Source organism: Dermacentor silvarum, chromosome 11, assembly GCF_013339745.2.
Source record: "Dermacentor silvarum isolate Dsil-2018 chromosome 11, BIME_Dsil_1.4, whole genome shotgun sequence".
In the NCBI taxonomy this organism is placed as follows: domain Eukaryota; kingdom Metazoa; phylum Arthropoda; class Arachnida; order Ixodida; family Ixodidae; genus Dermacentor; species Dermacentor silvarum.
In genome coordinates this window covers 47057125-47080142 of record NC_051164.1, presented here as the reverse complement: position 1 = coordinate 47080142, position 23018 = coordinate 47057125, and the positions used below count along the sequence as shown (strand labels likewise).

The 23018-nt window shown below is 43.6% G+C and overlaps 1 protein-coding gene across 1 annotated transcript in view; it reads right to left on the bottom strand.

Annotated features, from left to right (window-relative positions):
• LOC119432556 (uncharacterized) overlaps positions 1-18273 on the bottom strand; it is a 28795-nt gene extending 10522 nt beyond the window's left edge. The window contains exon 1 of the mRNA XM_037699720.2: positions 17588-18273. Coding sequence (XP_037555648.1) covers positions 17588-17632 — 45 coding nt within the window. The 5' untranslated portion in view covers positions 17633-18273. The remainder of the gene's footprint in view (positions 1-17587) is intronic.
• Between the last annotated feature and the right edge of the window lie 4745 nt (positions 18274-23018).

The window sequence follows — 23018 nt, the reverse complement described above, 5'->3', positions numbered from 1 at the left end:
CCCTGTGCCCGCGAATACATGCAGTGTCTCGATTGGCCAGTCGAGCGGCAATTTTGCATATATTCCCGGGCGTCTGGCACGCTCGGAAAAACACTTTTATGTAGCACGTATTGAGCAACAGAAAGCTGTATCGGGAGTTTTTCATGTTGTGCTACAATTTTCTCATGGACTCTTTTTATGAATTTATAGTATTATAGAATTTTAATAAATAATTAAGACTAATTATTCAATTAGGCGGTATGCGCAAAATAGTATCTCCAAGCGACGCCAAACAATGTTACCTTGGTTCGGTCCAGCTACATGGCATTTGCATATCTTTAAAATTGTGCCCAAGTTACATGAAACACCATGTATATGGCATGTTGCAAAGTTTCTTCTTCTAAAACGATGACCCCGAAAAGACAATCACTCTTGTGAATATTAGCGCTAAAGAATAGGTCTCGGAAAGGACCCTTCTTCCGCCTTACAGAAGTTGTGAGCTCAGTCAGGCCAAGTGCCCCAAAAAGGCGGACGGCTTCCTTCTTCACCTTGGATGGCTGAGTCTTCTCAACGAGTTCAAAGTTCATTGAAATGGCCTCTCGCGACATTCTTCTCTCGATACCTGCCACCAGATCATCGATTCACACGGAAAATCGTTCCAGCCTGTTTACGCGATGACAAGTCAAATCTCGTGCTTAGTGACAAAGAAGGTAGCTTTCCGACTTTCACAAGCGGGGCTCTACGGCAAGAAGGCGTGAAAGGTCATTTCAGCGAACTTCGAACTCGCGTTCGATGTTAACTGATTTCTGCCTGTTAGCGCATCTTCTTTCAGTATACCGCCTGATGAACTTTAAGTGTTACGGAATTTTTGAAAATCGCCTTTGGCAGATAGCAAAATTCTAGCAAAGTCCTTGAGCTGGATTATTCGAAGAGGCGGACATTCCTAGCACGAGCAATCGAAACACATAAATCTCTCTAATAAACGAAAATGCACTAATTATCTTCTTCATTAATTACGTAACGGCAAATTCCAATTTACGAATTGTAGCCAATGAAGTCGCAAGGCGTATCCACTTCAAATAATTTTCCGGATGGCACTAATTTCGTGATATTATTTACAAGATGTGGGACAAAATACATGGGCGTTCCAGCTGTTTTCGTGCTTTATTGCATAAAACAGAGTTCTGTTAACAAAGTAGGTGGAACGACATTGCATTTTTACGCCGAGTTTGATGGCGCGTATACCCAAACAGACCGTAAAGCAAATAATTATGAAGCTGATTAGTAAATTTTTGTTACTTTGTTGAATGCGTGTTTCGATTTCTCGTGCAAATAATGTCCGCCTTTCTGAATAATCCAGCTCAAGGACTACAATTATGTTATCTGCAACACGCGATTTTTTTTTAATCCTGGAAAGCTTAAAAAGGATCGCCACGAATAAAACCAGTTCATAGTCTCCGCCCATGTGTTGTCCTTCTTGTCCGGTCGTTTAGGGCACTTCCAAAAGTTCCAGTGATAGTAGTATCTGATAATGAAAATTAGCTTCATGTTTTGTTATGCAGCTGCTATGTGACAATTCGGTAACATGCTCCTACAGTCTGAAGAGGCTTACGTTTATAAATGTGCTTATTGTTTATAATTGCCGCTTCCGACGATCATCTGCATGCTTTCTATAATGGTAACAGCCTGACAAAGATGGGTGTTATATGTAGGTTTTGCAGGTGTCAACTTCAAGTCACTCCCTCCCACCCCCACTGCTATTTTTTCGGGGAAGGGGGGGGGATCGCATTGAAAATATCGATGGCACCTTTATTATTATTGGCAACTAGCAGCGAATTCTAAAATCCATCGCTACTTTGTAGCATGGTCAGTGAAAACAATCCTTGTATTGAACTGTTTCTTTTTATAATCTGAGACAGCGCAAAAACACGCTGTACATATTATGGTGAAACGTTTTTCTTCTAAAATAATCAAAAGATTTCATTTCATTGTGAATTATCTCGTGCATCTTTCATATCTTTCATTTCTGAATGAAAGATATAATCTTTCATAATCATGAAAGATTCATAATTTGTAAATTATCAATTACTAGACAACAAACCTTTTGTCGCTCTAACGGGATTTTATGTTCATTACCCAGCAGGCTGTTTACCAATTTGCTTGGATAACATTTATAAATATTCCTTGTATATGCATAAATATCAACACGCACTATTTATAGTATCATTCCGTTACATTCGGTTCGAGCCTATTGAATGCGACAAGCATGGGCGTGACGCTTGTTACCTCGTTGCAAATATGCAACAGTCATAACTAAACACTGAAACACGAAATGGTAAACAATATAACTGATTCGGTAGCAATAAAACGAAATAAACTATAATGTACAATGAACTACTTGACGGTTGTCATATTGTTAGTGCGAAGCACGTTTCTGACAAAAAGAAGAAAATAACAAGAAAGAAACTTCTTTTAAGAGTAATATAAAATGAACGGGCGTACGATGAAAACATTGATTTCAAACGTACTACTACTGACATACTATGTCCTTTGAACAATGTTCACGGAAAAGGCAGTAACTGCTGCATCTGCAAAGAATATCTTGCTAACTTGACTGTGACCTCTTATAGAACGAGATAACCGTAATCGACGTTCGTATTCAGCTGGTAAAACTCAACTACTTTGTCAACTTGCTGTCTCTTATTCAGTGTAATGGTAGCCCTATGATGCTACGGTTAGATGCACCATTTAATATAACCAAGCTTTGCTTACGTACTACCGCTGCATTCAGCTCTATATGCGTTTCTTGCAAAGGAGACAAAAAATAAGCTCTCTATTACCCCTGGGAACATGCTCGTGACCTGCTCTCTTCTTGAAGGAATCGCGCTATTAAACATCAAACGGTACCTACATATATTCACTGCGACAAACATTCCCCTTCAGGCGCGCACTATTTTATTAACGTTAAGCTATCTTTGCCTTCCTCCTTGTATTTGGCATCTCTGCTCAGTCGTTTTCTCGACGAGTCAATTACGCTGATCCCATAGAGACAGCGCAAGAGAAACGCGGCTGGTCCCAAAGACAGTTTACCAGCAAACTAGGTCATTCCCGGAGATGGTGTAATAAAGGCATGGGTGATCCGTGCAATGTGCAAGCTAGCTGTGGTCGCGTGGGTCGCGTAGTGAACGTCTCCTTGGCCTCGTGGGTCACATGGGTGCGTTGGTGGGAGAGAGGAGTAAAAAGGAGTCGACAAAAAACTGGCATTGAGGGTGACTGTGGTATTTGCATCTGTTTGTTAGCACCGAAGCGCATTCTCAACAACAAAAAGAGACTTGTCGACCATCTGCATATTCGCTATACTGTTAAACGCAGTGCAGAACCACGAACAGATACACGCATGCTGATTGCGATAATTCTTACACAAAATTTCTGACCGGACAAGAACGTAAAAGGTTCCTTGTGCGTAGTTGGAATGAAATTGTACTTATCATGTCTAGCATGCAAAGCATTAGCATAGCATTTACTAGGAACGTTTATTAATAAAAGTTTCGCCTGATCTAGATGGCAAGAAGTGCATTTGATATGCCGTATTTTCTGCCAATGGTCTGCAGACAGCCGTGTGCCCCATTCCTGAACACGTGCTTGTAGGGCAGTTGGTCCGTAAGATACGATACGGAACATACTTTATGTGCAAACAGTTAGCGGTCACTGTTGCAAGTGGGGCCCTTGTTGTAGTGCCATAATAATTAGGAGTGGGCGAATATTCCAAATTTCAAATACGAATCGAATATAACACACTAACTATTCGTATTCGTTTTTTAAAGTGACCTATTCAGTATTTTCTAATATTCCAAACTAGGCAAATATTTCACAACCATTGACTAATAAACTCTGGTTACTTTTTTCCGTCTGTTAAACGCTCCGTCTGTTAAATCACTAATTACCAGAAGCGGAACAACGCCAAAGGCTTTGGAATAAATGTAGAAAGAAAATGGCTAATGCAAGCTATGTTTACGGTTTCGCAACGGAAGCCTAAATGAGAACCTGCCATTCTTGCCGGCAGTCTGACATTTAATGTTTTTGGCAGTCTAGTCATGGTAGCAGTTATATATATATATTGTTACAACCAGCGATCTTTTCCTTGCAACAGGATGTTACATGTGTCTGCGGCGCTTAAGTCCTTCCGAGGCTTTTATTCTTTTCGCACAACTTCTGGTCCTCTTTCAGCCACAATTTACTTTAGAATTTGTTTAGAGCTCGGAAGACAGTAGCTAATGATTTTTTTTAGAAAGAGAGAAATATCTTTATTTTAACGCAGAGAATTCTACCGGCGTGTACAATGTACCCTACATGTTCCGTGGCATGAGGGAGGGGATGAAGGATTGAAATGCTCTAGATAAAGAGAGAGGCGAAGGAGAAAGTTGTGGAAGGATTCGGTAGGTAAAGATGTTTGCTGTGTTGCATTTAAGAGAAAGGCTTATGTGAAAAAAAGACGTTTGTCGTCGTAATGTGTATATGCAACATATTCTATCTAAAGTTTGTCAAGCAAGCCCACCTCCTGAAGATAAGCAAGCAACAAGTATAAGGCCGGCAGCTGCTTAGAAGGACAGGGCATACAACTCAATGTGCTTCTTAGCGTTAGTGGCGCCTATAATTCTTAGAAAGTTTGTTTGCAAACACGCTCTAAGCAGATTGAGAGACATTTCCTGCACTTCTTTTTAATGACAATTAGGGATGTTGTGTTCAAAACGGATCCTTTTTTCAGATAGCTAGCTGTCTTTTTTTTTTTTTTGCCTGAGTCAGTACAGCCGCGGTACCTAATGATGCTGCATTAAATAATCCTGCGTCTGACTGTTGGATACTCGACACTTAATATTTCTATTCGATTCGTGGCCAAAAAAAGTTTATATTCGTCCACATCTAATAATAATGAATGCACGCACAGATATCGTCTCAGAAAGTTCTCGTCCTACTACATTGGCTTTTGCTGGAAAGTCATATGGTAACCTGTTGTGATAAAGTATATATCGTGTTTAGTGTAGTCACGCGTTATTCAGGGATCATGGTTCGCAAACTGTCGCACTGTGCAGCCACCTGGTATAATTGAGCTGAGAGCTTTAACGAGGCCGATTGTTGTTTTACTGTTTTGCTTGCTGAATTAGTAATTTAGGTGTCTATTTAATTTGACAACTGTTACTAAATGTGCCTCACTAGTAAACTAACAAGATATGTGGCTGTCAGTATTTATCAGTGGCTGTTTCAATGAATTTGAGCGTAGTTTGTAGCAAAGGCAGAATTTATAAAGAACATGTGCCTAAAGTTTCAATTAAAAATATTCAGGAATGATCAAGTTGGAAGAGTTCGTGTAAAATAAACGTAACTGACAATGTTTGCTGCTTAGAAAAAAGAAACTGCCTAGTGCACGTTACCGAAAAAAAAGCACCCAGTAACAATTACAATACTTCTTACACAAATTTCATCCCTATTACCAATCACTGCCCTACGAAAGTAATTACGCAAATTTTATTAAGTAATCGACTATTTTAACGTTACTTTGCTCCCTACTTTTATTACTATGGCACAAATTCAGTAAGTACAACGAGCTGCCCTGCTATTACAATGCATCCTCTGCATCCCTTCACGCGTGTTCATCTTCACTAACTATTGCTTTACAGAATATTGTTTTGGGTAATCTTGTCTCTTTTTGAACACATCTGCCGCGACACTGCAATCTCACTCGATGTGCGCGCTCGAGTGAAATGTTTTGTTTTAGCGTACGAACACCTTGCTCACGAGATTTTGGTTACTCAATGCCGCGATGCTCGGGCCAGGGTCCTCTATGAATCACAGCGCTACATTTTTGCAGGGGCTAGGAGAAGGCGCTTCCGATAGGATATATTGAAAATATAGAACGCACAACGCCTTAGTAGAGTGACCTAGAATAGTACACTCTAGCCTTAGCAACCGTGATTGAACGAGATTGGCTGAAGCGCCGCCGCCGATACCCGACCCGCTTTGCAACCGTTGTGAGAGTGCGCAGCGCCACCTAACGCATTTTACGCTAACCTAACCTAACCTATTGTGGGCCGACAAGCACAGGCAGTAAACATCACGGCGTCTCAGCCAATCGCGTTATGCCACGGTTGCTTGGCGCTGTGACTCCTATATTTTCAACATATGCCTCTCCTGTAGGGCCAGTGAAAAAAGGGGGAGATCTTCTATAGTTGACCCCTGGCATTCACGTCCGAATCCGAAATGGTCGTCGCTATGGAGCCATAGAAGCGCCGTTTCAACTTGTCGGCCGACATCTTGTGCACTCCTCAGCGCCTTTCGCACGTTAGCCATTCAGACTTACACGAATAATTGTGACCGATGCCAGCAAAGGTTCACGTCCCTTAATAAATGTGGGCAAATATGCAATGTAATCTATAAGCTGCATATTGCTCAGCTCTCACAATATTGTTCGTGCGTTACAATCACATGATTCGCGTATATATCAAACTGATAGAAACACATAAGTTTAGACGCCAACAACTTCTACCTATATCACAGAAGTCATACACTGTCCCAAGTAAACAAGAATTCAGAAGCGACTCTCACCGCCTATATATGAAGGCCGCTTAGAAGTGTCAGAAAACAAAGGTTTACTATAAGCTACAAAAGGTGACAGGGCGGACTTCCAAGATAGGGTTGTAAATCTGCAAGCCTGTCATGTTCAGGTGATAGAGGTGAAGCTGCAGGACGCTGATTGTGGGACGGAAGTAACCGGTGTACATGCTTTCAATGTTTTGGTCAATGTAGTTCCCGCCAAATTAAGCTGCTTTGTCAATTATAGCTTGTTTCGTCAAAAACGTAACTGGTTACATGTAACTGATTACTGAAAAAAAGTAATTGAATTATATCTAGCGCACCCAGTACCCAAAGTAATAGTTCAGTGACAAGATTGCCAGAAAAATATTATTGATTATTAGTAATTATTTACATGTAATTTATTTCGTGCAAGTCAGCAACTAAAGAAACCTAACCCACGTAAATGCGTTCATCGACAGTTTCAAAATGTTTTGTAGGTTTTAGGCGAAATAAAGTAAAACTGCAATTATTCGAAACATTATTGAATGTCAGGGGCGTTTAAAATGTGAAAAATATCGTCGATATTTTAGGTCCATTTTCGAAGGTTGTGCTCTATATTTCTTTGTTGTGCACATGTCAGGTCAGCCAACTGATTCATCATCATCATCATCATCAGCCTATTTTTTACTTCCATTGCAGGACGAAGACCTCTAGCTGCGATCTTCAATTAACCCTGTCTTGTGCCAGCTGATTCCAACTTGCGCCTGCAAATTTCCTATTTTCATCAAACCACCCCGTTCTCTGCCGTGCTCGACTGCGCTTCGCTGCATTTGGCACCCATTCTGTAACTCTAATGGTCCACCGGTTATCTACGCTTTACAAGGCTAGCCTAGCTTCATTTTTTTCTTTTAATGTCACCTAGAATATCGGCTATCCTCGTTTGCTTCCGCCTAACATTCATTCCATCGCTCTTTGCACGGTCCTTAACTTGTTCTTGAGCTTCTTTGTTAACGTGCATTGGGGGCACGTTAAAGATCCCCTGATGGTCAAAAATTAATCCGCAGTACCCCACTACTGCGTGCCTCGTAATCAAGTCGTCGTTTTGGCACGTATAACCCTATACTTCCTTCATTCTTTGTTAACCTCCAAGGTTCTGCCCCATATGTTAGTACCGGTAAAATGCAAAGATAGTGCAAATGATAGTGGTAGGCTCGCAGACAGGATTCTATTGGAAACTATCTTGGTGAATATTTTATACAATACTGACAGCAAGCTAATTGGCCTTTAATTGTTCAATTCTTTAACCTTTAACGTCTCCCTTCGTACGGATTAGTGTAATGTTGGCATTCTTCCAGTCCTCAGGTACACTTGAAGTCGTGAGGCATTGCGTATAAAGGACGGCAAGCTTTTGAAGCATTATGTCTCCTCCGTCTTTGATTAAATTGTCTGTTATTCCATCTTCTGCTGCCATTTTCCCCCGAGTCATGTCTTCCAAGGCCCTTCTTAGTATACAATTCTTCGGCTGCTTTTACTATATCATCGAAATTGCTGATGATATTACCCTGCTTATCTTTCAGTGCACGCATCTTGCTTTCTGCTATGCCAAGTTTACTTCTGATTGACTGCTCTTAAATGTGGAATAATAAGCACCTAATTAAGCAGATCTGCGTTTGTCTCGACAATGCAGGCTGGCGAATAGAAAACGTCTGCTAGTGTCGCTGCAACAGGCAGCGTTTTCTGCTGTATAAAAATTTTCACTTTCGTTAAAAAAGCGTATGCGACATCAAAGAGGTGCCGCTTTCTTTGGCCAAGGAGAGGGCACGGGCGGATCGCCCCTGAACAGCAGGGGGAGCAGGTGTTTTTAGAAAGGAACCTCTCGCAATCGGCAACCAATGCTGGCAGGCCATGGAATGAATGTAAGAATCCTGAATCTTATTCGTATTGTAATTGGTACGGCCTTCCTCTGAACGTCTGTCGATTACAGTGAGCGAGTTTGTAGGCTGCGTTTCATCAATCATTCAATCAATCGTAATTTCATCTCCAACGGAGATGAAATACACACTGATGCCTACAAGGTAATATTAGAGGACACTATGGAGCTATGATCGCTCGGATGTGTGGCTACTTCTCTCTGGTTTCAGACGTTCTTGTGGTGCTATATTACGCTTTATATGCTTTTTCTGGTCTGAATTTCTATACAATATTATTTTTCTCTAAGTACGAAAGCAATGAGAATTTGTCAAAAGATTAAACATTGCTAAATACTGAATATATAAAGCTACACTTTGTTGAATTTGAATGATTTGCACATTTACCAAGTCGTTGGTCGCAAGAAGGATGAAAGGGACGCTAATACAAACACTCAGCTGAGGCAAATAAAGCTTCAGCACATCTAGGCATTGTTCGAGTGTGTATGTGAAAATGTGCGGGTGTGTCAAACAGTGCATGAGTGTATGTGTGTTTCTGTGTGTGTGTGTTTGTGCGTGCGTGTACTTGTGGCCACGTGTACGTGTTTGAATGTGTGTATGTGTTCTGTGAGCATGTGTGTACGCAATGTGAACATGATGCTTCTATGTGTGTATGCGCAGCGGTGCATGTGTTTCTATTTGTGCCTATGTGTATGTCTGTGTCCATGAGTGTAGGTAGTGTGCATGTGTGTCTATGTGTGAAGGTTTTTATGAAGGTGTTTGTGTGTGTATGCGAGTGATTTGACCTTTTTGATAAAATATATTGCAATAAATCTTGTTTTTCATAGATATTATTACTTGTTACACCTTATTGTTTTATAAGTTTTGTCTTTGCAAAGTACACATATTTAGCTTTGTGTTGATATATAGCCGGACACTGTAACCCCCATAATATTTATTTTTAAAAAATTACGAAAACCTACAAAAATGCCACATTTTTCTATGGTAACGAAAGAGTTGAACGAGGAGCTCAGCAGCCGATTAACTGCTTTAGTTGCTGCAACCAACCAGGAATATAAGAATGCGTTGCTTGCTTCCCCGCGGCACTGACTCAAGAAATTATTGCTACAAACCGAAACAAAAAACGCGCGTAGTAACCAGTTGCAAAGTTTTATGTAGGAACCTTCTGCTTTCATTATTTACATGACCACTGCAACTACAGGTTAACAGAACATTAGTAACCTTACTGCAGCATGTTAATTCTCGTGAACTTATAGTACGAAAAGCTAACAAAACTTTAAATTGGAAAGCTCTACAGGCGCCCAGAACAATAAGTCAATTCTTTTTTTCTGCAACTCCTTAAACAGACATCAGTATTTATATTTTATATTGCCGTGAGACTTTGTATCCTATCGTACAGATGATGTTATCAAATTTAGATAATTTCTACGAAGAGAGTTAAATCAGCCATGACATTTAGCAATATCACGTGAGCGACAGCTTTTTCTGACGGTCGGCGCCGTATACGGCGAGATCGCCTAGAGTTTGCGCAAACGTTCAATGCACCTTCAAGTGCAAGCGCCGCCTAACGCACCGTTCACCCCAAAAGGGCACACGTCCTGACAGAGTTATATGCTCGACACTACTAACGAAAAATGGTGTGAAGCCGCGCACGAGAACGAGTAAAAGGGGGCATCTGTGATGCCCTTTTTTTCTGATCACATCAAGGGCACATGCGGCAGAGAAGATAAAAAAGAAGCAAATGTGGATAGACTCAATGTCAATTGACGTCTATACAATGCGAAGCATTCATGATTTGTAGACAACAATTGTGTGAATATTGTAACTGTCGTGTAGGCGAGCGCTTATGTAGCGATGATATGTTGTAGTGTTTGCATTTATTATACGAAGTATAGAAGAACGTTTGCACTGACAGTATATAAGATTCAAAGCAAACTAACAACCCAGTGATACATACCCAACGGCCCATATCCGATGGCCCCAGTGCAAAAATACCTAGTTACGCCAGTGGCACACACCCACGGTCTCCCCTGTGACACATTATATTAGACTTCACTATCGCCCGGATCGGTCTACTGTTAAGCAGTTTGGCTGCACTCAGGGAAGGATGCTTCGTATTCAAATCGGAAGTTATCAGCACGCGCCAGCTATTGTAAGGAGTTGGTGTGAACGATAGGTATCAAAGGCAGGGCAACAAATGCAGGGGTAACAAAAGGTAACATGGGTAACAAAGGCAGAGGTAACAAAGGGTAACGCAGGCAACAAAGAAAGGGGCAACAAAAGGTAACACGGGTTGTTACCCGTGTTACCTTTTGTGCTATGATTTTTTGCTACCCGTGTTACGCATGGCATGTGCTATGAAGGCAAGAGCCTACAGACGACGCTGGCACCGAAAAATTAATTGGGCGCGTTAGCGTACTATCGCCTATCTGACCACTTTGCGCCACTTTATCGCCGTAATGAAACACTGACTAGCGTGCCACAGACGCTCTCGCGATATTAATTAAAACCTGGTTCATTGTATTTCGTAAGTACCATGATTAAATTTTTCTTAATTCAAATTTCTGCATATTGTGATATGTCCGCAGCTTACTTCAGTGCTATGTTTTGATGTGTCTGGATTGGGGCTTGCGCAGTCCTAGAATCATTTCGTCATTGATTTGACTAACCTAAGCCCTTTGTACGTATTGTTTTTCAGCAGATTGTATTGCGTTTCAAACTTCACATCTTCTATTCACTAGTCTGTCCTCAGAATGATTTCTACAACTATGTTTGACTTGTAATACGTTTTTGTGTTTGTTTATTTGTTTGTTGTGTTCTTGTTTCGTTCTCTCTTTCTTTCCTCTTTTTCTGGTTCAGTGCTTTCTCTAAAATATTCGCTGGCTACATTTTTTTAAGTGCACCATCACCAAGGACTCCGGCTATTCATGGGCATGTTATGCGTAAAACGATTAAATGAATGAATGAATCTTCCAAATTTCATCATTAGAAGTCTTCTCGTTAAATTTTCTGTTTCAAGAAAGATGCAAATACAAATACGATTGCTTCTTGCTTCTGCAGACAATTATAAACAAGCGCCGGAAGAACTACATTTTATGTCGTGCGTGTTACCACCCAACGTACCGAAATAATACATTGTTGTCTGCCTATGGCAGTGCCAAATGTGACTGAAAAAACTTCTCATGTTTGTGAGGTCACAAACACTCACTTTTGACACCAAATAGTGTGGCCCAAAATATCCAAAGGATGTCATTTGTGTCGCACTTGCGGTACCTTGACATACTTTTCTAGGTTCTAGAAAAAGTAACTTCGTTTGTTCTTGTTTTTTTTTTTGTTTTTTGCTTTTGCAGCATTTATCTTCATTATCTTTTTATGGCCAAAGCCATTGTCCTAAATCTTCCTAGCCTTGGAAATTTTTCTGCACACTGAGTAGATTAGTTTAATTTTGTCGTACATCGAAACCGCAATCCGATCTTGCTCACAAAGCGCTAGTAGAAATAGTAACGATAGTGATAGTAACGTAGAGCCCAATGCCGTTGTTCATTTACTTAAATGGAAACACTGGAAAACCCGGTATCGGTCCGCTGGATAATCCATCACCAACAATATACAAAAAGAACGAAAATTCATGTGGAAACATGCAAGATACATCTAAGAGTTTACGGAATTGTGTAAACACACACGAAACAACGGCCGAAGCAGTTTATGCAAAAGTAAAATCAATTTGGCAGTCTCTTACCGTGCGCGCAAAGTGGTAACGCAGAATCACTTGTCATGGAGAACAAGCGAAGAAATTTGTTACTAATTCATTAAAGCAATGCTTCTTTACCCAACTCCTCGGTATTTGGCGAGGGTGCTGGGACGATACAGCGCAGCGATTTAATCGCGACAATGGACGGTAATGTGCAACATATCATCATGAAGATGCGAATGCGATCTTATGATTGTTTTATATTGACGAGCATAAACTCGCGCAATGCTTCATTTTGTTACACACAGTTCTTTGAGTACGGATTCCTTCGAGCTGTATAAACCATTTCGGCTAATGGGTTTAACACTCTAAGTGTTTTCTGGAGCATTATTTGCAGCAATCTTTCTGAACTGCAGAAGCGTATGCGCTTGGGCTGGTGGACACAGCACATGCTTCTTGGCGAGAGAGGCTATATATCGCTGCATTAAAGAAAAAGAAAAGACATTTGGTTGGTAGTGAGCATCTTTGTCTACCACTTCGTCATGCTCTACCAGTGCGCTCCTTTTCTTGTTCATTTCTTAAACATGCGACGAGAATCCATGCATCACTTGCGGCGGAAAAAACATTGTACGTAAACAACGTGTTATGTCTGTGTTTCCGTCCAGACTGACCTGCACCCACACGTATACATAGCGTACTGTCATCGTATTCCCGATCGTTCACTCTCTGCGATATTTTGCCCTTTTTTGGGAGCTAGGGTGCGACCCCTCACTGAAGCTGCTGGCGCTGTGCCTGTTTGTTTAGACAATAAACGCTCACTGAGAGTGGTATTGGACATTTACATACCGAGAATACCGCCGTAATGGGACTGCTGCAAGATCAATAGGCCGGGCTGACTAGAAGGTTTCAGGGTAATAACAGCCCACGCTGACCAGTGTAATGTAGGAGCAAACGTATGATAATGTTTAGAAATTTGGCCTATAGGTGAGACCACGACTATCCTTATAGCATGTGGCTTGTAGCTGAGTTGGGAATTTGCATGAGGAACTTATCGTGGCTTTTTGTGCATGATTTATACAGTAGTTGAAACGATTTGCGGATGGTGTCCGTTTTATTTTTATTTTTTCAGCAGAAGTTGCTGTGAACTTCAGTCACTTGCAATTTTGAGACATACGTGAGAGGTCTCACGAACCGTGTTCTACTAAAAGTTGTCTGTCAGTTCTACAGATTTGTTTCTTGTGTATCCCATGATTTCGTAAGTCCGGGTAACTCGTTTGACATGCTCTTTGTGAAAACGTGCTGACAACCTATACGCGAGGCCTTTACGAGTACCTAGACGATAGTTGCTGCAATTAAATTGTTGTACTGACTTGACAAAAACAAGTACATAAAACTATGCGCTGCTGAGGTTAAGCAAAAAAGCTGTTCCGGAAAGTTTTACATTATTTAGTGTCAGGCTTTTATTGTCGCACCATTCATGTTTCCTACGTGACGCGATTATTTACCTTTCTTCTGCAAGGTTTTCACACCTAGGCTAAAGTTCGTCCGACACAGGTTAAACGTATAAAAAATTATTGTTCTCATTTTCTTTTCTTTTTTTCTTTATATCCGACCTAATTTTTTCAGGCTTCGTTTATGCTTGTTCACTTTCTTCTTCCAAGGATCGACGAGCTATGTGGAGCGTCGGGAAATACTTCTGTCATAGCCGCTCCAATAAGTGACACTTATTGTAATCTTCGGCACAACGAAAAACCCTGCAAAGTGCGTGTGCTTCTGGGAGCAGTTATTGCGCAGATCCCAAACCTTACAATTTTTCTACGGGCGCGCGCATGCGGTCGATTTCGCCTTTCAGATTCGTTTCACTAACTTCGCGATTAGAAAGCTCGCTTCATAGCAACCGCAGAGCAAGCAGCAGCTCGAGCCGCTGCAGCGGCTTCAAAACATTCGCGCAGCCTATTACAGACGTGTCGGGCATCTTTACGATCGCGCTGTCGCGATGCGACCTGTCCCACATTGCGCAGCAGGCTCGCAGCTTTCGTTGTTTCAGTCGAGCCGGCCCGCTTTCGGTAGTCGCGTCCAAAGCCTCGCCGGACCAGCTGCGTTTCGCCTTTTAACCAGCGTCGAGACTCGAGAGCTTTGGCAAAAGTCACGTTTAAGAAAGCATTCCCGGCAAATAAATATATTCTCCTGTCCCTCTCTCTTGCTCTCTCCTCAACGTGGCGTGATGAGTTTCCGAGCAGCGGAAAAAAAAATAACGGGGGACGGGGTCTTATTACGCCTGGCATTCGTGAAAAGAAAACAGAATTTTTATCTCGCGGTACGTATCGTGGTTTCCTCGCGACACGGGCTAGCACTGCGTCCCCTTTTCTACTCGCCTTCTTACAAGATAGTATTACTTTCTCGTCTTCGCCATTTCAAGATTCAAACAAGCAAGTTGCGTTCTCCTTACGTTACTTTTTTTTCTCCATTTGATAGCCAAGTGGGATCCGCTTCTCGTTGAGCCAGTTCCTTAATCCAGCGTGTAATTTCACCACAGTGCTCGCTATAGCAGCAACGCAGCCGTCGAGATGACATCCGTACGGGAAAAAGAATAAAAGAAGCACATCTATTTCGTGACATCACGTGACTTCTATTATTGTCGAAAGAGCCAGGGTGCTCCTCGAGACAGGTGCCTTGTCTTTGGTTGGCTAGTTAAAGCGTGCGTGGCTTGGAAGCGTGTTAGAGATGAGTCTGTTGTTAACCTTCACGGTTGCATTAGGGATTCCTCTATGCTCCGCGTCGCAAGGTTGTTCCATCAGATGCAGCACAGCTTTTCTAGGGTAAGTGTCGCGAGCAAACACTGTGCGCTGATCTTGGAGATTTCTTGGTTATGCGGTGAGTCTGTAGAAGCTATAGGTGTGCCTCCTTTCATTTCATAATTACAATGACGTTAAAAATATTCGAATTATTCTAAACACTATTTGTGAGACAGCAATCGTATCAGTTATTTCTGAAAAAGTCCACCAGCACTCTTGTACGCTCTGCAAGGTCGGACGAGGACGTGGCCCTAAAACAGTAAGCTCTTTTCTACTTGATGCTGCTATGCATTCTAATACAGGTACTTTCCAATTCTTTATATGCCTGCTGGAAAGCCTATGAGACATCGTGCGCGTAAGCAATGCGTCTGCAGTAGACGTCAGGACCATCAAAATGAAAGTGGTACCTTCAAAGCGGTTGTTCTGTTTTCTTTTTTTTTTTTCTACTGCAATATCGCCGTTATCAGTATCCTTCTTGCATGTGATTTCTTTTGCTTCTCAAAACAATAATCATTATCATGAAAATTACATAAAACTGTCATTATCGGTTATCATAGTTTTGAAGATAGCTGAGATTGTAATACGCACGTAGTATTTTAATGCCGATTTCATGCAAAAGTCACTTGTATTACTCCATTTGTAATGAAGCTGAAAGACGCCTTGAGACTGCGGTCGTGGCTGTCATACAGATCGACTGCAGATGGAACGCCAAATGGCGACGTTCTATTCGTCAAGAGCTGTGCTGACGTCAACCTTCAAAAGAAATACGTCACGAAAGGCCAAGCTGGCAATTTGTGGCGGGCACGTGATTAACCCAACTGCCATTAATCGTAGGTTGTCAGAAATCAGAGCAAACTCTCCTAAAATAGTGTACTTAAGTCTGAAGCCTAGCAATTCTGTAACAAGTTAACGTTTTTCGGGTCCAACTTTACGTTTGGACGAACCACTAAAGTCTGTCTAGATCTCAAATGACTTCAGTCCCAACGTCACTGGTGCGATCTATCTATCTATCTTTCTTTCGTTATTGATTTGTGGCCGCACATATACAGAAATCGAAGCAAAAATGAAAGGCTCAGCAGCCTGACGGACGCCTTTGCTCCGGATAGTTTGGCACGCAGGCGTAATTCAAATAGGCAAGCAACACTTCCTATGCTAAACTTAAGACAAGTTAAGGCAATCATGTTGTTTGCACAGGTATAAGGAATATGAACAATAATACAATATTAACAAAAGAATACCGTTCAAACTATTCAATTCCAAGCACCAAGAAAAAAAATATATATGCACGAAAATACAATCTGCAGTAGCACATGATATTCGAGCAAGAGAGAGAAAATTGGGAAAAAAGCGACTCATATGCACGTTCTATTCAACACTGAATCTTTCGCAGAGACCGTCGCTCATACGTGGCAAAGCCACGTCATCCTGACGAAGTGACACGTTTGGCTGAACGTTGCTGTGCATTGTTATTTTATGTGTCCTCCGCACGTCAACCTATAGCTTAGTACTTAAAACGCACATGCAGGACTACTGTGCAAAATTTTGGTCTGTTCAACAATATATGTACATGATCAACTGCTCCAAGATGCTCCACGGCCTGACAGTCGCTAGCTGGTTTCATCGAACGCGTCATTCATTTTGCTATATGAGGAAAACCTATTATGGGGTGCGTTTTACACAAAACTGAGGTGACCTGTCCGCAGTGGAAACAGGTAATTTGGCAAAAGCGCTGGCCATTTGGCCAAGTGATAATCCATATGGTAGTATCGGCAGAGGCATCGGCACTGCCCTCAGTCATGTCGAACAGTCGCGGACGCAGGGCAAGCACTAGTGACAACGCTATCGCAAAGCAGTGCGTGCTAACGTTCTTAGTTCTTTGGCATAGACCTAGCACGAGCAGAGCATAAAAACCGCCAGTAAATTTTGTTGTCTCGCTATCTTCGGTCACTGTACTAATGCGTTCAATATGTTTACCCGCAAACAAATGTGGCCTGTACAAAGAAATTTTCAGTGACTAAATTATTCAATGATCGGGTGATTTCATTTGATTTCCGAGTTTCAACGTCTCCTCGGTTCGCTTGAGGACGGCACTAATTTAATGCCGTGAAAAAAATAATGGGGATTGGGCATTGAAAGGCCCATAAAACAAAAGATCACTGGCTACGCTCGGAAAGCAGTACCCCTGTGCTTTAGTGACGTTCTGCTTCTTTATCGTTTGTTTCCTTTCCGTTTGTTAATCTCAAGGAGATTCACGACTGTAATGTTGCCTTCCTTCTGCTCTAAAGTTTCGAGATGCCCAGAAGGCAAAAGCGGCAAATGGATAGCTGAATTATTGCCACCAGGAGAAGGGCAGTCACCGCAAAACACGCAAATTATCGCCATTTCCGAACCTTTGATGCCGCTCACCAAGCCTCGCTTTCCTGCCAATGTTTCTTCTGTCCAAATCTATATTGACCAACGTTCTCGAATGCTCAAACGTCGTTGAATAGCTTCAAGAAAGCGGAAGTGCAATCAAAGCTATTAATTCATTTGCCTTTGATACAATGCACTAACGACCTCGCTCGCAACCTCGCAGCCGTCATCTGCGCGCCACGGGAGCGCCACGTCGCCATACGGTTACTCACCCAGAGGAGCGTTAGGCCTAGCCCCGTCTTCGAGACTCGAGGCATCCTGTTCTTGCCGCGGGGCTCTCCGGCCCCTGTCGTCGTCTTCGCGGCGCTGCTGCCGATGGTGTGGCAACCGTTTCACGTCCGTTGGCTCCTCGACGAAGACCGAGTAACACCCGGCGACCCCCTGCCACCGAAAGCTGCCGACGCGCACAGTACCGATGCGGGACAAGCAATCCTTCTTCCCGCTTCGCGACGACGGTATCCTCACGTCTCCCGACGACGCGACGCCGGCGAGTGAGCCGGTACTGACGGGACGGGAGCGTCACCCGACTTGCACTCGTTTGTTCTTCGGGGAGCGCGTTCCCCCGGGAGGCGAGGAGGAGGACCCCGGTTCCCGGAGTGGTTTGTGCGCTGAACCCTTGCGGGGCAAGCGCTCAAGGTGCCCGTGCGTCTTGTTCGGCGACACGTCGGCGTCCTTTGTCCTCGGTCGGTGAGTATCGGCGAGTCCTGTCCAGGAGGCTCCTGCGAGTCCCAGTAGGCGAGTGAGAAGTCGAGGGGAAGGAGGTCCTTACAGTCTGTAAGCGCGATGAATGGAACGCGAGCGCAAGGAGGTTTGTTGTCTTTGGGAAAGTCCAGTGTGAGGTTCTGGTCACCAAGCGCGCCGCCGCTCGCGGCTCCTGTCAGGCCCCTGTGCCGGTCGAATGCTAGTGTGTGAGAGAGACGGAGAAATGACGCGCTCAAAGGGGAAAATCGCTAGGAGACTGAGAGGAGGCGAGGGGAAGGGCTGATTGACACGTGCGCTTATCCTGCAACTATGGCCAATAATATCGTTACGAATGGTCGCAGCGCAGCCCTGCTTGTATTCACAACGGCGCCCTGTGATTTACGTACAATCGAGACCATCGCACAGCCTCCCCTCCCTCGTCAACGCCACATGTTTTTTTGTTGTTGTTCCCTTTTCTTTTTTTATTGTATCTTTCAAAAACCAGCGTATCGCGTTCAGAGGCAGTGAGGATCACTCACGATATAGACAATGGATATCGAAAGAAGTGTTAGAAATGGTTAGCAGTGGAGTTATCCGCAGCAAAAATGGACGAAACAAGCTGAATCAAGAATATCAAGTACCGTCCAAAAAAGAACTCATACCAGATGGCAGTGATGGCTGCCACTTTCAAGTTAAGTGGTCGCGAGTTCATCCGACATTCAAATTAGGAAGATCTCAAATGGATAATTGCAATTTTCACACCAAGGTCTTCAATTTCTCCGTTCTATACTTTCCGTTACGTCATGACCCCCACCCAATATTCTCCCCTCTCCTCCTCTCCCATCTCTCTCCCTTCCACCTCGGCGCCCGCCCTTTCAAATTGGTTCGAGAGATCTGCAAAAGGTTCGCATTCATTCGCACATCTTTTGTGCCGAGGCAGATTCGAAGTGCGACGCAAAAATAACTTTATGTTACTTCATAGGCCCACGTCTATCGCTTCGAGCTAGCTGTCTGTATTATAGAAGTTTCCTGTTACCTTTCTCTCGACTTCGATTCAACATAAATGCCATCGTCTACGTCACGCTGATACAGAGAGAGTGCGACAAGATTGACACCGAGGGAGTGGTGCATCGAACGATGCAAGCTACAGCAGGAGGAGAGAGAGATGCCGAGGATGACGGAGAGGAAGACTGCCTGCGCACGAAATTCGCGATGGCTGCGCGCGTTCGCCGGTGGTTGTCAATAAGCGGCATTGACGCTCGCGTATGGGACACGCATCTAGGAAGATATAAAAATTCGAAAGAAAGGCAGGCTCGAGCGAAGCCGAATAAAAAGAACTACGCGAATATCGAGACGAAGTTCCCGCTTACAGAACGACGCACCGCATGTCTATCCTGGAGTCACACAGGTGCGTGTGCTTGTGTGGGTCTTCTCTCTCGGCGAAGCAGTAAGATGGCCTCGCTGAAACGTGATCGAGAAACGGAGAGAGAAGGAAGAGCAGTTGGAAAGGGAAAACAGCGTTGGTAAAGCTCCCTACAAAGAGTGATTTAGGGCGTGCCTGCGCTATTAGGTGTCGCTTGTGCCCTGCCTTTGACAGGAGCCAGTTACAATCTCTTTTTTTAACGGGCTGTTCTCGTTTGTTCGCTGGCGCGCCTCCCAATCTCCTTTTCTTCATATCCCAGCGATGTATTCTTGTTGTTCTTCTTGTGCCTCTGCTGTAAGAGGGCGGGGGGGGGGGGGGGGGGGGGGTCGACAAGTTGTTTATTGGAGCCAATGTTAAAAACGTAATCATTAGTTCGAATACAAAGAATAACAGAAAAAGAATCGTCGGAAGAAGTGCTCCGTTTGCGAGCTCTAAAACCGGTAATTTCTTTTTTTATTATTCCATGACGTTTCCACTCCTTCTCTCTCACGCTCTCTCATTTCTATAGTTTAGTCATTCTGACAAGTTAGCTGTCCTATGAGGGCAGTCATGTTTCGAGAACTCTAGCTTGCTTTCACCGTAAGACTCTGCTCTTCTTTATACGTGAACGATATTGCTTATTTCTTCCATTTCTTTCTGAAACTTTCTTTCTGCCCATTTGCTTTTTACTTAAAGGCTTTAGCACACCCTCTCCCTTTTTTTCTTTTTTTTTAAATGGTAGCGAAGCAGCTTCGGGGAGCGATCGTAAATTTTTCGTACCCCACGCTACGCAGTAAAAGAAAATGAAACGCACACTTGGCAGATAGAGCTCACGCTCAAATACCATCGCTATGCATACCCTCGTATCTCTTCCCCTACCCTCACTATCTCCCCCTTTGCCAATGGGTCTCTTTCTTTGCGCATCTTAACGGCGTGCGAGAAATCAGATCGTTATGTACTACGTTGAGCGCGATAATTACGTTGCAATGCCGCAGAAAGATGACGACAGTTCCCCGTACGATCAGTACAAGATGACAACTGTATGGGCCTGTGTGTCACCGCTGCAGCTCAAACCGCTTTTCTTGTATAGCTGTTTTTTTCCTCTAAGAGGTCACGTTGCTACAGTTTACGGTTCTGAAAAAAAATGTGTTGCTACCAGGTTCTGCGTGGTTTGTGTTAGAATAGTGCGGAAAACCAAGCGTCGCGACAGCACCATAAAGCAGCGCTACATTATAGAGCGCAGGACAGGTGTAAACAAAACTTGCCTCGAGGTCCTTCTTGAGTTTCCCCCATGCATGCAGTTAGCGCAGCGCAAGTCGTAACGTGCCTTTTTTTTGCGCAAGGAATTGTTTCCTCGTGTATTTTGTTGCTTCAAATGATCAGTGAATCTTTTGACCCAGTTACTTGGGGCAGGGGAGAGCTGATGACGAGATAACTGATGATGATGAAAAGGTAAATGATGGTGGTGATGGCTGCGGTTCACTAGCGTCCCCTTTAAAGCGGGGCCGTGGCAAGTAGTCACTTAGCCTGCTTGAGTTAATCAGGTAGGCTATATAGGCTTTTCATTGTAGCCTTTTTGTGTACATCTCCATATAATTGCCATCGCAATAAAAAGACTAAGGACACTCCAGGCGCATTTCTGGCGTCGCCGTCGCTGTGATGTTCCGTATAAAGTCCAAGGGCGATGACACCGTCGCCGCGCCGCATGCTGTATGTGCGAGTGAAAGCCTGCAAGGGGAGCAGACGATCGCGGCTCCATCTCGCGCGCGCAAATGAGGCAAGCGAGGAGGAAGCGCGCCGTCTTCCGTCGCGCGCTAGCGACCGGGGTGAGGGAAGGGAGGAGGCCGCCGTTCTACACCACCAGCAACTGCGTATTGCGGGCGGGCGCGCGGGCTCTGTCTTGAAAGCGATCGGCGTAGGGGGCAGTGTCTATGTGCGCCTTACGGCTTATACCATTGTGCGTGCTGCGTTCTCGCTGCTCACTTTGCGTTGAAGCGATAGACAGCATGAAGGTCACTTCGTCCGCTGCTGCGGCCGCGCTTTCTCAAGCCAGCGTTTTGACAGCGAGTGTCCGCGGGCATCGAGTGTGATGTGTTCAAGTTTGCCTCGGCGCGCTGACACCATGCTTGTTAATTTAGTTATTATGCGAGTGTTTATAAGTTTATACGGCCCATAAAACTACTATCCTTACTTGGTCTAGACGTCGTCTAATTTGCTATCGCAATCCATGCTTCGCTTTTTGGGCGATACTGCGACTTTCTTTTCTTCCTCAAAACTTCTCTATCTTCCTTGTACCATTACCTATGACTGTAATGGGTCCCGTCGTATCAACCAATCACTTCCCTGCTTTTTTCACCAAAACTCTAAACGCATATTGCTCATCTCGAATGCTGACTGGTTGATTCTTCCGGTCACTTAAAATCCAAGCGCTTCTGGAATATGCACGTTCCCTACGGGTCTTACTGAGTGAATTCCTTCGCATTCCATTATGATGCGCTGGGTGGGCCCGAGCTAAAGCTTCTTCTTAACTTCGAATCCGAACAAGATATCCGATTTTATGCACAGAATGGCATTTGCGAACTTTAGCGCTGGCACCGTTACTCCTTTCCGGATTCCACGCACCACCTCCTATTTATTGTGGCCCGAAAGTGCTCCATGTTTCATTATTTCTGCATTCCGCTTCTGCTTTACTTTCAGATTATCTTAGTGGTTTCTTGAGCCTTTCCTTTGTTTATGTATACGACAAGGTATTTATATTGCTTGGCTGGGCGTATGACTTGAGGTTGAATCGATACCGCCTAATTACTCGTCCCTTCATTAACGATCATGATTCCCGTTTTCTGTGTGCTAAACGCAAGGCCTATTGCATTGCGACATATATTCGCAAGTCTCCGTAAATCTCTTGCATTCTCCGCTAGTAGCACTATGTCGTCTGCATACATCACTCCGTGGACCTTGTGGTGCATCCTTTGCCCATTGTGAATGTAGGTTAAATCAAACCCTAAGTCAATATTTTCCAGTCGGCTTTCTAGGTTCTTGGCATAAAGCATGAGCAACAATGGAGACAGAGGACATCCTTGTTTAATTATTTGATGAACTTCCACCACTTCATTCTATTGTCGTCCTTCCAATAAAATTTGTACTCGGTTTTCTCTATATACGGATATCTCCCTCAGTAGCTCCATTAAATCGTCGTCTATGCCTTTGTGCTTGAGAATATCTCATAACCAATCCTTGTCCACCTTGTCTTAGGTTCCCTTAAAATCAAGCAATGCCATCCATAACGGTCTATTCTGAGCTACTGAAATGTCTATGCACTGAGTTACTACAAACATACTGCCACGAGACAGTACTCGGCGTACTCCCATAGTACCGTCCTTGGCGATGAGGCAGTTAAGCCGATCACCTTTACTGGTGTGCTAAGTCCATAAGCCCAGTCATATTGAATTAAGTGCACGCACCAACCCCAGATAATACATGTCCTTTCGCGATCCTCAAAAGGCGTATTTTTTCGTGTGTGCTGCGAGATTCCTTGTGTGATGAATAATATATTCATGGGC